Source organism: Copadichromis virginalis, linkage group LG19 (assembly GCF_057382275.1).
Source record: "Copadichromis virginalis isolate Kocher_CV1m ecotype Utaka linkage group LG19, C_Virginalis_male_GT1.1, whole genome shotgun sequence".
Lineage (NCBI taxonomy): Eukaryota > Metazoa > Chordata > Actinopteri > Cichliformes > Cichlidae > Copadichromis > Copadichromis virginalis.
In genome coordinates, this window is record NC_140636.1 from 15,262,240 (window position 1) to 15,276,677 (window position 14,438).

At 43.5% G+C, this 14,438-nt stretch overlaps 1 protein-coding gene and 1 long non-coding RNA gene across 2 annotated transcripts in view; one reads left to right on the plus strand and one right to left on the minus strand.

Annotated features, from left to right (window-relative positions):
* The window catches only part of LOC146685793 (uncharacterized), a 102,399-nt gene that overhangs the window by 56,880 nt on the left and 31,081 nt on the right, over positions 1 to 14,438 (minus strand). The gene's annotated exons all lie outside the window — the stretch shown is intronic.
* On the plus strand, positions 897 to 14,434 carry LOC146685797 (CD109 antigen-like). The gene is made up of 25 exons (XM_085441294.1): positions 897 to 970; positions 1,062 to 1,152; positions 1,266 to 1,389; positions 1,469 to 1,578; positions 1,655 to 1,846; positions 2,088 to 2,189; positions 2,270 to 2,332; positions 4,245 to 4,661; positions 5,312 to 5,378; positions 5,463 to 5,547; positions 8,873 to 8,990; positions 9,127 to 9,240; positions 9,437 to 9,655; positions 9,784 to 9,925; positions 10,363 to 10,539; positions 10,688 to 10,769; positions 10,872 to 11,103; positions 11,210 to 11,381; positions 11,494 to 11,684; positions 11,840 to 11,989; positions 12,076 to 12,141; positions 12,584 to 12,720; positions 13,178 to 13,334; positions 13,548 to 13,650; positions 13,722 to 14,434. Exons 2-25 carry the CDS (start codon positions 1,117 to 1,119, stop codon positions 13,907 to 13,909), a joined length of 3,444 nt encoding a protein of 1,147 aa, XP_085297420.1. The 5' UTR covers positions 897 to 970; positions 1,062 to 1,116; the 3' UTR covers positions 13,910 to 14,434.

Consider the following 14,438-nt stretch of genomic DNA (forward strand, 5'->3'; position numbering starts at 1 on the left):
TTTTCCCCTCTGCACGCTGTGATGGACTAAGAAGGAATATCTTCTCATCCGAGCTTCCCTCTTCTTACATGCAGGGTGTGGCTGACGAGAAGCAGTTTGTTGTGGAGCTTCATGGTAACGTGCATATCGATTTATTCCAAAATAACGGTGATGGTTTATGTTCGATCGGTCAGTTTGAGGATAGACGGCACTGGTTGACCTGAACAACATCAGTGGTTCAGAGTGAATCATTCTGACAACAGCTGGATGGATTCCTATTACATTTAATGCCTAGGATTTATCCAAATCCTTTTGCGATGCCTTGACTTTCCCTCTAAAACGGGAATGTCAAACTCATTTTGCATTGTGAGCCACAAACAGCCCCTGAAGTGGGTCGGACCAGTGAAACTCCCCTTTCTGTCGGTGTAAAGAAGTTTGACTGCACATTTGATCCCTGAAATATTTTGATATAGGAAAAAAAGACATGCAGTTTCAACTACATGCTGCTGTAGTAAATGAAGGAAATCTGTCAGCCTGATTCTTTGGGCTTAAATTGATTCCCTCTTTCATATTTTCCATCCTGTCGGGTCAACTGTAGTCTTCGACGAGCCGATTCTGGCCCCCAGGCTTTATATTTGACACCCCTGCTGTAGAATCGCCACGTACTTCAGCTCTACATTTTCTAAATGACTTAAAGTCACAGTTCCCAAATGGCAACGTCTGTTCCCTTTGGCGATCTTCCTGTCACGCCACTCGCTGACATTTTTGTTTTGACGGATCTTCTAATCTTCTTGTTGAGTCTCAGGTCAGCTTGTAATTTTCCCAGCGTCCACTTCTGCAGTGCTTTGTTCTTGGTATCGAAACTAGGATTAAACTGAGATCTACCAAAATGACCATCCTGTCTCACAGAGCGCCCACACTTTGACGTTCTGATCAAGACGCCGTCACACATCCTTGCTGGAGATGACGTCTCAGGATCAGTGAGAGCACTGTGAGCTCATCTGGATCATTTCAGCCAATAACATATTTTCATACATATAAGTGAAGCAAGTGAAGCAGCATTAGTGTGTTTTTCCATTTAGGTACCCTGGTGGACGACCCTTAGGTGGAACATTAGTTGTTTCTCTGGAGTCTGCTATGAGCAACACGACCTCTGCTATGCAAACTAAAGAGGTGAAGCTCTCCATGTCCCCTTTTCTTCAGTTTTTCATATCTTTAATCATAAACTGAAACAGCAATAGAAACTATAAGAGACACTATCTGTCATTTTTAACCTTCGCTTTCAGTTCTACGGATCAACACAGTTTTTCTTCAGCAATGATCAACTCCAGGCTCTGCATACTTCATCAGTTAGCAGTGACGGTCGTCCCACTGTGCACGTTACTGTCTCTGTTAACGACAGCACCACAGGTATGACGCATTTTAATAAACCAGCGTTGCTGCAAGTATAACTTTAACTTCACCAAACAACATAATGTTCTTTGTTAAGGGTTTAAAGTGAACAAAACCGTGAAAGTCCACCTGATGCAGAATGTATTCCAGCTCACATTCCACGATTTTCCACCCACGCTAAAGCCGTCGTTACACTTCTCTACAAACGTGAGTTATTATTATTATCATAACTCACATGTCAGAGCCTTTTGGACACAGTATTAGTGCCTCCTCTGTTTCACAGCTCAGGATCTCAAGATACGACAGGAAGCCGCTCAGCTCAGTGGATCTAAAGCACTCTGCTGTGGTTCAAATCAATCAGATAACGTCTGTGAAAAACGCAGAATCCACAGCTCTGATACTTCCTGTGTCTGAGGACGGGGACGTCCGCATCAGGTTTAAATTACAGGCTCAAGTTGTGACGCTCTTTATTCAGGTCAGTAATGTAATTCTCCAACACGCAAAGGTGGACTTGCAGAACAATCACAGTTCTGTACTTTTGTTGCTTGTAAGAGTTTCAGTAGCGTAAAAGATGACATTAAATTTAAGAGAAATGACTGAAATTAAAAACACGACCTCTGATGTGTTATGTTTTCAGAAGAACAAAGAAAGATGGAGAACATCAGTTCATAAGTGCACATTTTCTTTATCTTACTGCTATAAATACTGATTTTTAGGCCAGATTTCAGTCCAGTGAGGAGACTCTGAAGATTTCCAACAACTTCTCCTCTCCGAGCGACTCGTATGTTCAGATCGCCCCCGGCAACACATCTGCACAGGTATTATATACAAAGTTAATATTTTTAATATATCACAGCTGCATGTATCCAAAATGTAACTATATTTATTTAATTTCCAGATTGGCTTGCCTCTGCAGATAAATGTAGAGAGCACCTTTAACCTGACCAAGCTTCACTTTGTGGTATGTTTGGTTAAATACACAGTGTGTGCATTTGATTTTCTGCATCTTTTCTGCATTAAGGACAAAATGCAACATATTGTAAAGTAAAATTAATCTTATGAATTGCAAGAAAATCTTACAGTGGCCAGCACATAAGTGTCTAAGCTTCTAACTGTAAATCATTTCTGTGGCTTTGTTGTGTTACACACAATTACTCATTAATGCAGAGTACTATGTGTGTGTTTAAACACTGTTACCGGAAGTTGTGCACCTGTCCGTGACACTTCTTCAACCCAACAATGATTTAGTAATGTATGTACAGTGGGGCAAAAAAGTATTTAGTCAGCCACCGATTGTGCAAGTTCCCCCACTTAAAATGATGACAGAGGTCAGTAATTTGCACCAGAGGTACACTTCAACTGTGAGAGACAGAATGTGAAAAAAAAATCCATGAATTCACATGGTAGGATTTGTAAAGAATTTATTCGTAAATTAGGGTGGAAAATAAGTATTTGGTCACCTCAAACAAGGAAAATCTCTGGCTCTCACAGACCTGTAACGTCTTCTGTAAGAAGCTTTTCTGTCCCCCACTCGTTACCTGTATGAATGGCACCTGTTTGAACTCATCATCTGTATAAAAGACACCTGTCCACAGCCTCAAACAGTCAGACTCCAAACTCCGCCATGGCCAAGACCAAAGAGCTTTCGAAGGACACCAGGAAAAGTATTGTAGACCTGCACCAGACTGGGAAGAGTGAATCTACAATAGGCAAGCAGCTTGGTGTGAAAAAATCAACTGTGGGAGCAATCATCAGAAAATGGAAGACATACAAGACCACTGATAATCTCCCTCGATCTGGGGCTCCACGCAAGATCTCATCCCGTGGGGTCAAAATGATCATGAGAACGGTGAGCAAAGATCCCAGAACCACACGGGGGGACCTGGTGAATGACCTGCAGAGAGCTGGGACCAAAGTAACAAAGGTCACCATCAGTAACACACTACAACGGCAGGGAATCAAATCCCGCAGTGCCAGACGTGTTCCGCTGCTGAAGCCAGTGCATGTCCAGGCCCGTCTGAAGTTTGCCAGAGAGCACATGGATGATACAGCAGAGGATTGGGAGAATGTCATGTGGTCAGATGAAACCAAAGTAGAACTTTTTGGTATAAACTCAACTCGTCGTGTTTGGAGGAAGAAGAATACTGAGTTGCATCCCAAGAACACCATACCTACTGTGAAGCATGGGGGTGGAAACATCATGCTATGGGGCTGTTTTTCTGCCACGGGGACAGGACGACTGATCCGTGTTAAGGACAGAATGAATGGGGCCATGTATCGTGAGATTTTGAGCCAAAACCTCCTTCCATCAGTGAGAACTTTGAAGATGAAACGAGGCTGGGTCTTCCAACATGACAATGATCCAAAACACACCGCCCAGGCAACAAAGGAGTGGCTCCGTAAGAAGCATTTGAAAGTCCTGGAGTGGCCTAGCCAGTCTCCAGACCTCAACCCCATAGAAAATCTGTGGCGGGAGTTGAAAGTCCGTGTTGCTCGGCGACAGCCCCAAAACATCACTGCTCTCGAGAAGATCTGCATGGAGGAATGGGCCAAAATACCAGCTACTGTGTGTGCAAACCTGGTAAAGACCTATAGAAAACGTTTGACCTCTGTTATTGCCAACAAAGGTTATGTTACAAAGTATTGAGTTGTATTTTTGTTATTGACCAAATACTTATTTTCCACCCTGATTTACGAATAAATTCTTTACAAATCCTACCATGTGAATTCATGGATTTTTTTTTCACATTCTGTCTCTCACAGTTGAAGTGTACCTCTGGTGCAAATTACTGACCTCTGTCATCATTTTAGGTGGGGGAACTTGCACAATCGGTGGCTGACTAAATACTTTTTTGCCCCACTGTATTTTGTAGGTGAGCTCTAAAGGCCAGGTGGTAGCTGCTGGGACCCAAAACTCCTCGTCCTTCTCTGTGACCCCAGCGCTGTCCTGGGCCCCTGCGGCCTGTGTCACCGTTTACTGCATCCTGTCTGACGGCGAGATCATCAGCGACGCAGCACAAATATCCATCAGTCGAGACAGCTATGTACAGGATCTCGTTTTATTATATTGCTCTAATGAATTCCCAACAGTAATCCTCTTCATCCTGTGCCGTACTCTGTGTGCGTGCTCCCCTCAGGTGTCATTAAAGTGGAGCAGTGAAAGCGCCCAGCCAGGTGAGCAGGTATCGCTGACTGTGACCGGTCTTGAATCCAGGTCTCAGCTGGCAGTCACGGTAATGGGGACACACGATGACGCCCTGCAGCCCGATCTGAACTTTAAAGAGGAAGGGGTATGACCGCAGTAACCATGCTTCCTTCTGTATAAATGCTGATTATGTCTGCAGACAAAAGCTTAAAATTCATCTGTGAAACATGAGCTCCTGCGAACCTTCGTCAGAAAGTCACCTGTTTTAGATACCGCACGATTTCCTTCATATTGTTCTCCCAGTCACCCCAGTCACCTCAGTCCCCCGGCACACTGTTCCCAGTTAGATACTGCACGGAAATTGAAAAAGTGATCACTAAACCGGCTCGTCCAGATATAACATATCTGTCTGCTTTGTTAGGAGGTGACTCCTGTTTCTAAGAGCTGGTAACCTCAGTGCTCTGGATTCAGGACCTGAGGCTTAAGGATCGCTGCAATAGAGGAAACCAAGTGTCACCTTTTCTCACCTCCAAAGCTCTGACAGTCTGTAGAGAGTGTGTGTGTGAGAGAGAGTGTAGGTGTGAGTGTGTGTGAGAGTGTAGGTGTGAGTGTGTGTGTGTGGTAGAATAGATCATTTAAAAACTGCGATCGCCTCAGATTCCTATAAAGACGCTTAGACTTTACGTCACACCTGACTTCTAACTCATGTGGTGATCTGACAACAATCCATTTAAAAACTTTCTCGCCCAAACAGATTCACTGTTACCCATTTTTCCTCTTCCTGTCCCACCACAGGACTGTGATCTTCAGATCCTGACCAATACGAAATTATACAGGAAAAACCAGCCTGGACCTAAAAATGGTAAAACGGCTGTTTTTTTTGTAGTTACGATACTGACTTGACTTTGCATCTTCAGTGCTATAAATACAATCTCATGGCTTTCAGAAGGACATGCCCCAGAGGTGCACAAGGACTGGCACCACTGGATGGATGGTGCTGAAGCTTTGCTGTGGTTGAACACTAACGTTAGGTAAGGGCTGAGAGGGGAAGGTGATTCATCTGATCCACTACAGGGAGTGCAGAATTATTAGGCAAATGAGTATTTTGTCCACATCATCCTCTTCATGCATGTTGTCTTACTCCAAGCTGTATAGGCTCGAAAGCCTACTACCAATTAAGCATATTAGGTGAGGTGCATCTCTGTAATGAGAAGGGGTGTGGTCTAATGACATCAACACCCTATATCAGGTGAGCATAATTATTAGGCAACGTCCTTTCCTTTGGCAAAATGGGTCAAAAGAAGGACTTGACAGGCTCAGAAAAGTCAAAAATAGTGAGATATCTTGCAGAGGGATGCAGCAGTCTCAAAATTGCAAAGCTTCTGAAGCGTGATCATCGAACAATCAAGCGTTTCATTCAAAATAGTCAACAGGGTCGCAAGAAGCGTGTGGAAAAACCAAGGCGCAAAATAACTGCCCATGAACTGAGAAAAGTCAAGCGTGCAGCTGCCAAGATGCCACTTGCCACCAGTTTGGCCATATTTCAGAGCTGCAACATCACTGGAGTGCCCAAAAGCACAAGGTGTGCAATACTCAGAGACACGGCCAAGGTAAGAAAGGCTGAAAGACGACGACCACTGAACAAAACACACAAGCTGAAACGTCAAGACTGGGCCAAGAAATATCTCAAGACTGGTTTTTCTAAGGTTTTATGGACTGATGAAATGAGAGTGAGTCTTGATGGGCCAGATGGATGGGCCCGTGGCTGGATTGGTAAAGGGCAGAGAGCTCCAGTCTGACTCAGACGCCAGCAAGGTGGAGGTGGAGTACTGGTTTGGGCTGGTATCATCAAAGATGAGCTTGTGGGGCCTTTTCGGGTTGAGGATGGAGTCGAGCTCAACTCCCAGTCCTACTGCCAGTTTCTGGAAGACACCTTCTTCAAGCAGTGGTACAGGAAGAAGTCTGCATCCTTCAAGAAAAACATGATTTTCATGCAGGACAATGCTCCATCACACGCGTCCAAGTACTCCACAGCGTGGCTGGCAAGAAAGGGTATAAAAGAAGAAAAACTAATGACATGGCCTCCTTGTTCACCTGATCTGAACCCCATTGAGAACCTGTGGTCCATCATCAAATGTGAGATTTACAAGGAGGGAAAACAGTACACCTCTCTGAACAGTGTCTGGGAGGCTGTGGTTGCTGCTGCACGCAATGTTGATGGTGAACAGATCAAAACACCGACAGAATCCATGGATGGCAGGCTTTTGAGTGTCCTTGCAAAGAAAGGTGGCTATATTGGTCGCTGATTTGTTTTTGTTTTGTTTTTGAATGTCAGAAATGTATATTTGTGAACAGAGGTGTGGACTCGAGTCACATGACTTGGACTCGAGTCAGACTCGAGTCATTAATTTTATGACTTTAGACTTGACTTGAAAAAATGTTCTAAGACTTGTGACTTGACTTGGACTTTTACACCAATGACTTGGGACTTGAATTGGACTTGAACCGGTTTACTTGAAAAGACTTGATATTTTACCCCAAATACAAATTTTAACATACATATTATATAGAGATTGAAAATGTGACGTCATTCACGGGTAGAACCGCAAAGGATTCTGGGAACTCGTGGCAAGCGGTACTAGCGCACGCAGGCTTTCAATTAAAATCAGTTACACAGCGATAAAAAGAAACACAAGAAGCCGTTGTATTATTAACTGCAATAGCCGGTCGCATGACAGCCACGGGAAGCCGACGGGTAAAGAGATCGGTTGTTATCGGATTACCTCGTTGAAGAGAAATTGTTCGAGCCATGTTTCCGAAGTAACAAAGAGGCGACGGGTGGCCTGGATTGCAGCCATTCAAAGGTCAAATATAACGTCCCAGAACCCTCCAGCTCACAGGTTAGTCTGCTCCAAGCATTTACACAAAGGTCAGTGTTTTTTAGTAGTTAATACGTCACTTTCATAACATAACTGGTGATATAGGTTACAAGCAAGTCTGGCGCTGAACAGAAATTGTCGCGCTATGCTCCTTTATTTATTGTGCATAAATAGTGAATTGTCCTGACACAATATTGCGTTTCGCCTCTGTTATTATGGTACATTGACAAAAACATATACTTTTATTCACAGGATAAAACAGGTTTTTTGTATCACTAATTGTCCAGTACGATTACAGCATACAGTATTGTTGTCACTGCTACATTTCTGTGATGCTACCAGAAATTATTTCCACTACTAATTAATTACCGTTGAGCTCAAAGGTTATATTAATAAACGGTTAACGAATGTGTATTTATGAAGACGATTTGTGAGACTGGTAAACTTATGATACGTACGATGGTCTTTACTTTCTACACGGTGCATTTCAAGGTCCTGTACCCATCCGTCGGTAAACTGTACCTGGGCTTGTTGCAGTGACCTGAAGTTACTAAACTTCATGAGTGTATGCACTCACTCCAAGAACCGTATGATTATAAATATGCATATAAATATGCTACGATGAGATAGCTGACTTCATCTAACTAGCAAATGTTGTCCAGGCTACGTTGGTGATGCAGTTTTTTTTAATGTGTATGATATTTTTGTCATGCGATTTTAAAGCCGGTCCTACAACCGCATCCAAGAATAACATGCAGCTTATCTCAGAACTGTCGGTGAAAACTATTCTTGGAGCTAGGTTTAATTGAGCTGCATTTTAAAGAGGTGCAATTTCACAATTTGTGTATATTTTCTAAGTTAACTATTTTGTCATGTGTTGAGAAAAACACAGATTTTAAAATTACATGGTCTAATATTTACATTTAGCATAACTGCAACATTATTTTTTCGTTGTTTTTTTTTTTAAAGACTCGAAAGGACTTGAAATTCAAAGTTTCAGACTTGTGACTTGACTCGGACTTTTACACCAGTGACTTGAGACTCGACTCTGACTTGCCTGACATTACTTGAGACTTGACTTGAGACTTGAGGATAAAGACTTGAGACTTACTTGAGACTTGCAAAACAATGACTTGGTCCCACCTCTGTTTGTGAATGTGGAGATGTTATATTGGTTTCACTGGTAAAAATAAATAATTGAAATGGGTATATATTTGTTTTTTGTTAAGTTGCCTAATAATTATGCACAGTAATAGTCACCTGCACACACAGATATCCCCCTAAAATAGCTAAAACTAAAAACAAACTAAAAACTACCTCCAAAAACATTCAGCTTTGATATTAATGAGTTTATTTGGGTTCATTGAGAACATGGTTTTTGTTCAATAATAAAATTATTCCTCAAAAATACAACTTGCCTAATAATTCTGCACTCCCTGTAGTTCACTGAATATTGCTGCTTTTTCCTTTCTCTCAGCAATCGGACTTGGACAAGTGAGAAAATACTCGTTCCAGATGGCATTACTGCTATGGGAGCTTTAGCACTGGTGATGTCGGAGAACCTGGGCTTGGTCTTCACTCCTGTGCTGCAAAAGGTAACAAAACACTCTTCACATTTCTGGTATTCGTGCTTCCTTCTTTTACGAACGAGGAGTTTTACGAACTGAGATGCTGAGGAGTTATCTTCCCCGACCTTCTTAATAACTCTCGCTTATGTTGTTTCATCGACAGCTGACTGTCTCCAAAGATTTTTCCTTGTCTCTGGGCGCCCCATCACTCCTCATCAGAGGAGAGGAGATTGTGTTGGAAGTGAAGATCATCAACCATTTGGAGCAGGAGATGGATGTATGTAGGACGCACTTTGTGGTACATTGTAGCTGAATAAGGCTGAGTTTGGTAAATAATCTGACATCTATTGACAGAGATCCGAGTCTCTCCCTGTTGCATGAATTATTGCTCACTTCCATCATTTCTGGCACGGCATATTTTCCCTGTTTTTAAAGATTGCGCTTTGCTGTCATACGTTTCTCTGCATATGTAGGTCATCGTGCTGCTAGCACAGAGCAAGTCCTTTGAGTTTGTTCTGACGCACCGAAAAGATGCATCTGTTATCAATGCTCAGAAAGTCACCGTGGAGAGTCACGGCTCTGCTTCAGCTCTGTTCCCTGTGAGGCCTTTGGCTCTGGGTGAGGTGGAGATATCTGTGGATGCTGTGTCTGCAGAGGCCTCAGACAGTCTTGTTTGGAGAGTGATGGTGAAGGTATGATAAAGCAGGGAGATGTCTGAGCATAGGACGGTGCCTGCAACACGATGTCGCTACAAGATGTGCTTTTGAACTTATGCGGCACAGTTATTCCTATCATAACACTGAAATGCTTGTTCCTGAAGCCAGAGGGAGTTGAACAGTACTTCTCTCAGACGCTGTTCCTGGAGATGGAACCGGAGAAACGGAACAAATCCACAGCCCTCTCCTTCTCCTTCCCCCCAAATGTGGTGCCCGGCAGTCAGAGGGCCCGTGTGGTACTGGCTGGTAAGTCTGCCGTTTGTCCTCTTACTGTTCGTGCATGCAGTTTGTTTACTTTGAGTCATTTAGGCATGTATCATAGCAGAAAAGCAAGCGTCGGGATTTTCCTCAGCTATAGATTTCAGGTTCAGCTTGTCTTGATAGTCAGCTGCAGGATAAACGTTTCATCTTGCAGAACTGCGGCTTCCTGCTCAGTGAGGCTGTTTTTTTTTCCATCCTTCTGTAACGTGTCATTTAAGCCACTTCCCCGACTTTCAAGGTGCCCATTTAAAAAAAATACTCTTTATATTCCATTCAAAAGTTACCTTATTTGAACACTCGTCTGGTGAAAGAGACACTTTCTGTTCCCATTCCGGTCTCACCTTCCAGCTCAAATTGCTCAAAAACAAACATGTTGTTCATGCGTTAAATCTTTCCATCCTCTGTCCTGCTGCTTCTCGCAGGCGATATCCTGGCTTTGTCCATCAACAACTTGGGTTCACTGGTTCAGCTGCCGCTTGGATGTGGGGAACAGAACATGATCCACTTTGCTCCAAGTGTATATGTTATCCAGTACCTGGACACTTCAAACCAGGATGACCAAGAGCTCAGGAGAAAGGCTCTAGCTTACATGATGGAAGGTTAGATGGACCTCGGTCACTCATAAAGATCACTGACCTGGAGAACTAGTTATCACAATATATAAGAACGTCTTCTGAGTGTTAAATTGAAGGTTCTCTGAGCCCATTAAGGGGTTTGTCACAAGCATTTTTGCTTTTTTGCTGTAAGGTTATCAGAAACAGTTGTCCTACCAGAGAGAAGACGGTTCCTTCAGTGCTTTTGGAAACAGCGACACCTCTGGCAGCACATGGTAAGGTCACCCGTGTGGTCCATTTTCATAAATGTTTTCTCTAAAATCGCAAATTTTCTGATGCTCCTTCTTCTCTCTCCTCTCTTCTTTCTCTGGATCCAGGCTGACGGCCTTTGTGCTGCGCTGCTTCCTCCAGGCTCAGCCCTACGTGAAGATAGACCAGAGCATCCTGGACAGGGCTGTGTCTTGGCTCTTAAAACGCCAGGGCCCCCAAGGAGAGTTCAGTGAGGTGGGCAGACTGATCCACACCGAGATGCAGGGAGGGCTGGATAAGGGCCCGGTGGCGCTGACGGCTTATGTCCTGATTGCACTTATGCAGGATGAAATCTACACAGTGAGTTAGGGCAGAAATCTATTTTTAAGCTTTCTAGAAGCTGATACTTAAATGGACAGGATGTCTGCGAATGCTAATAATACTGTATTGGTTTCTCTGTATGAAGGAGATACACGAAGCCAGTGTGTCTCTGGCCAGAAAGTACCTGGAGGACAAAGTGTCCAGTGAAGTGATTAGTAACTACAGCCTGTGTCTGACGGCTTACGCTTTAGCTTTGGTCAACAGTCCCGTCTCTTTCACCGCACTGACTCAACTCGGCAAGAGAGCGGACTACATCGGTGACTCAGCCTTTTTTTCTATCTGAAGCTTTTATAAAAACAGCAACATCCCATCCTTTACTTACCGACTTATACAGTGGCTGTGTCAGTTAGCCTGTGGTTATTCTCTTAGATGGAGTGATGATGTGGAGTTCGTCTGCAGGCCCGAGGTCACGTAACCAGAAGCTGCCCTCAGCACAGATCGAGATGGCCTCGTATGTGCTGCTAGCTCACATCAACCGTGGCTCACTCTTTGATGGCATTACACAAATGAAGTGGTTAAGCACACAGAGAAACCATCTAGGAGGCTACGGAACAACACAGGTGAGACAAACCTCTTTTCCTCTTACTGATTCTCACCTGTGTACAGATATACAGCATATTTCAGCTCCGCCATGGATTCTCACAAATATTCCCACATTCTGCCCCTAAAGTCGATATTTATCCACGATGGCTGCATCTTCTGTTCCCTTCCTCAGGACACAGTAGTAGCTCTCCAGGCTCTGGCTTCCTACGCAGCGTTCAGCGGTGCCAATGCCATCAACCTCATGGTCAGTGTGTCTTCTCCAGAATCTTCATCACTGTTTCGAATCAACGCCACCAACTATCGAACATATCAAAGTCAAGAGGTGCATCCGTTACCTGGCGTTAGATGGTTGATATGTACAGTAACTGAAATTTATTTAATCTCCAATTTTCATTTCATGTTTCTCAGATTCCTGCTGAAAACAATCTGCATCTAAAAATATCCATGGAAGGCAGAGGCTTTGCCACATTTCAGGTGCAGTTGTACGGCTTCTCTGTTTCTGTGTACCGCTGTGGTTCCATTTCAGGAATTATTTGTAAGGTACAGATTTGATGAGAAACTGGAACTCGCCCTTACACATCAGGAATGTTTCCTCCATCGTGTTGAGCTCGACAGACGGTTTAACCACCAGCGCGCGAGCAGCATAAACTGCAGCAGCAGCTGTGCGCGATAGCTTCTCTTAGCACAACGTTGTGCATCATAAATGAAAATGCTGCATCATAATGGATCCCAAGCAATTAACGTCAGACAGCATCTGTCTGCACTGCAGATAAAATCGCTGAGAGGAGAACTGAGGTGAAAGGTTAATCTCTCCGTTGTGCTGTTAGTTTTTGTATGAGACGTGTGTTTTCTTTTAACTGTATACTTCAGCTTTTAATCGATAATCAAACATTTGTAACTGTTTCCATGACTACAGCTGAACGTCTTTTACCACTTGGAGAGGGAAACTTTTGCAGAGAACCACCAGCAAGCTGCGGACGAAGCTTTCTCATTACGCATCGATGCTGCTGATGGCAGCGACCGCAATCACATGATGTTGTCTGTATGCACAAGGTGAGCGGTTCACACATGGACAGTGCGTTTCTATGTACTGTATTTATTTTTATTTGGTTAACCCAGCCTGAAAGGATGGATTAGAAATGAGTAGATCAGAGGGACAGATCGGATTTTGCTCTTCTGAGTTAAAGTCAGAAAGGCACAGCTGAGATGGTTTGGACACGTGCAGAGGAGGGATGGTGGACGATGGAAGACCTCACAGAATATTCATGAATGTGGTGAAGGAGACCATGCAGAGGGTTAGTGTGACGGGGGAGGATGCTGGGACAGGGGGAGATGGAGGAAGATGATTTATCCAAGGAGCTTGAAAACAAAATCAAGTTTCTTGAAGACGTTTTGAGGTGAAACATCCATTACTATGAGCTGGATGACTGAGAACCTACGCAGACAAAAAGATTTATCATCATTTGGTTACTATGCATGTTAAACACTCTGAAAATTTTGTCCTCTCCAGATTAAAGGACAGTCAGCTGATACCTCACACAGGTATGGTTATATTGGATGTAGGCCTGCTCAGCGGGTTCACACTCTCTCCTGAGGCTGCTGTCCAATCAGCTGTTATCAGGAAGGTGGAGACGGCACCCGAGAAAGTCATCCTGTACCTGGATTCAGTAAGTGTTTGAAGCAGCCTAACGGCAATCAGCGTGAAGCTTTAAAACCCGCTCTATGCGTATTATTTGGGTGTGATATTAACCCCTTTTCATTTGCCCTGCAATGCTTCACCAGCACTGGTTTCCTACATTAAATGAAAATGCATGTTGATAAAATAGCAGGAATCCGATTACATCACGTGCGTAGTGACATTATTCTGGTGTCATTTGCAGCTCAACAAGTCAGAGGTTTGTATCAACCTTCCCCTCGTCAGAAACTACAAAGTGGCCCGCGTGCACGACGCTGTGGCACGCGTTTACGACTACTATGAGCCAAGTGAGTACGACTGTGAATAGTGTCGTTTTTAAAAAAAAATATAATGTGAATGATCGTATTTTTAATTTCAGCGAGAAACGCGATGAGCACGTACAATTCGCGAGGTCTGCCCGGCATGGACTCCTGCTTCTTCTGTGGTGCAAACTGTGATCTCTGCAGGCCTGGAATCACCATCACCATGTCCGCTCAGTCGATGGCTGCCTACAGCTTCAGCTGCCTGTTTCTCGGACTCACTGTTTTTCTTGTTTTCGTCGGTTAGATGGACTTGGACTCACACATTCATATGTACTGGATATATATGTGTCTTTTACACAAAACTCATTTTGGCCTCGTTCTATCCAGTGGACTGTTCCTTTGTTTAGTGCTCTCTGCTGTTAACAGTGTCTTCTTTTTTGTAAAGATGTGAATATGAAATGACTGGTAGTGGAAACGTGTTAAATTTCTTTTTATCTAACACATACTATCTAAAACAGATGCATTTCCATTTAAAGCTTCTTTAAAGCTACTATGATTCCATAAGTTGAGAAAAATGAACCATTAAATGAAGGAGCGCTGTAGCCGATAGTAGCAAACAGAAAAATTAAGGTGACGTTTTCCCTCATTTGCACACATGCCCTGTTGTGTCTCTGTTGGCAGGAAATGCAGATGTACTTAGCTGCCCAGAGTCATATAAATGCTAAAAAGGATTATTGTACAGCTCTGCAGACTTCCAGCAAATGTCTGACTTGTAGCTTTAATGTTTTTAATCCCTGTTGGTATTCAGTTGAATAACCTGCTGGATTGAAGCA

Excerpts from the sequence above, each read along its gene's own strand:
- LOC146685797 (XM_085441294.1), top strand. The coding sequence starts at position 1,117 with ATGAGCAACACGACCTCTGCTATGCAAACTAAAGAG. Across the intron at positions 8,991-9,126 it reads TCACTCCTGTGCTGCAAAAG|CTGACTGTCTCCAAAGATTT; the intron begins GTAACAAAACAC and ends TTTCATCGACAG. Across the intron at positions 10,540-10,687 it reads TCTAGCTTACATGATGGAAG|GTTATCAGAAACAGTTGTCC; the intron begins GTTAGATGGACC and ends TTTTGCTGTAAG.